General features: G+C 23.7%; 2 protein-coding genes across 2 annotated transcripts in view, besides 1 other annotated feature; one reads left to right on the forward strand and one right to left on the reverse strand.

Annotated features, from left to right (window-relative positions):
• Positions 1–27, forward strand: part of EDI_092580 (uncharacterized protein) — a gene marked incomplete at both ends in the record, with an annotated part of 1,599 nt that extends 1,572 nt beyond the window's left edge. Inside the window, one exon of the mRNA XM_001733276.1 lies at positions 1–27. This exon is cut by the window's left edge and continues 1,572 nt beyond it. Coding sequence (XP_001733328.1) covers positions 1–27 — 27 coding nt within the window.
• A 286-nt stretch (positions 28–313) lies between these two features.
• EDI_092590 (uncharacterized protein) lies at positions 314–925 on the reverse strand (the record flags this gene model as incomplete). The annotated part of the gene is made up of 1 exon (XM_001736170.1): positions 314–925. One exon carries the CDS (start codon positions 923–925, stop codon positions 314–316), a length of 612 nt encoding a protein of 203 aa, XP_001736222.1.
• A 609-nt stretch (positions 926–1,534) lies between these two features.
• Positions 1,535–1,593: a sequence feature (AT_rich).
• Between the last annotated feature and the right edge of the window lie 51 nt (positions 1,594–1,644).

Genomic DNA, 1,644 nt, shown 5'->3' on the forward strand with positions numbered 1-1,644 from the left:
CTTCTTTATTTGTTTGTGATGCAGTAACAGGACGAGTAACTACAGAATGTTTTTTTGATCCATCTGAAATAGAATATTGTGATGGGTTATTAAGTTTGAGACCTCATCCATTTGATCCATATCGTGTTTACACTATTCCATTTGAAGAACAAGCTTTTAAAATAAAGGGACTTTATGAATGTGATATAATGAATTCCTATTAACGCTAAAAAAATGAATTTAAATTGGAAATTTTTTCATTAATTTCAACTTATTTAAAATTAGAAAATAAAGAAACTGACTTGGAAAATATTTAATTACTAAAGTTACATTTTTAATTGTTTAGAATATTTTTTTCTGTAAACTGTTTGAATTGAGCCAAAATAACATCATTTTTTTCTATCGTAACTGATTTTTCCTTTTGTAAAAGACTAGCCAAATATGAATTAACTTCTTTCCCAATACTTTGAATTTCATTTTGAGAGCAAAGGTATTTTGAATTAAAGAAAACTTTTCTTATTCTTTCAAGTCGTAGCGTTTTTGACGTTGGTTTAGAATACTTTGAATCAAACTGATAATTAAATTCTCTAAGACAATCTATTAAGAAATTTTGTACAAAATATTGCTTATTCTTTGAAAATCTTCTTTGAACTGTTTTATTTGATAAATATTCTTTTCCACTAATTAACTCACATTGTTTTTTAGTAAATTCTCTTAAATTGATCACAGAATGATCAATTATTAATGAATCAACTAACGGCGTTGGAGAAGTTATTGTACATTTTTTACTTTGTTTCTTTAGAGTAATTGCAAGGTATTGATTTAATAAAAGTATTAAAAAGGCTTGTTGATAACAAATATCATTCTTTAATGCATGCTCACTTTCTATTCTTTTAGCCCTAGGATTAATTGTAGAAAGAGAGAGCTGTTCATTACAAGAAGACATTTTTATTCACTTGTAAATTTTTAGTTTTGAAAACCTTTTATATATTTCCAGAAATATTCTCTCAAAACATTGGTTTGTTAAAGAAATAAATTTGGTTTTATTTAATATAAAAACTATTGATTATTTATGTAGAATCTTCTTATTGGAAACGACAAAAATAATTTGAAAAATGATTAACATTAAGACATTTCTTAATACTAATTTTTATTTATCTCTTACTGCCATTTATACACTTCGAATTTCAATCGTTTGTAATTTTTTATTAAAAAAGAAAATTGTTTTAACTTCTGTTTTTTTTTGATTTTAACTATTAAAGTTATCTTATATCAAAAACCCTGTTATTTTCTCATGTCCATTCTATTTTTAATTATCAAAAATACGATCAGTTCTTTTTAATTCGTTTCAATTCGAGTTTGCAATTCGAACTTTTTCTTTTTAAAATGGTTTGCACCATTAACAACAACTGCCAAATATTTTTCTAGAATAAAAAAGAATAAACGAACAATGAGTAAAGTTGCATTTAAACTCTCAACACTAAATTTGTTGTTTAATTTTCTACATTTTTAAATAAATTCAGACTTTAATAAGAACAAAAGTAATTAAAATGAGTTATTTAAAAAAAAATAATAAAAAATAATAAAAAAAGAAAACTTTTATGAATTTTTAATCTTCAAAATCATTGGCATTAACTTCACTTGTTATTTCATTCATCTCTCTTG

The sequence above is a fragment of the Entamoeba dispar genome, genomic scaffold, assembly GCF_000209125.1.
Source record: "Entamoeba dispar SAW760 scf_1105229459701 genomic scaffold, whole genome shotgun sequence".
NCBI classification, from domain to species: domain Eukaryota; phylum Evosea; order Mastigamoebida; family Endamoebidae; genus Entamoeba; species Entamoeba dispar.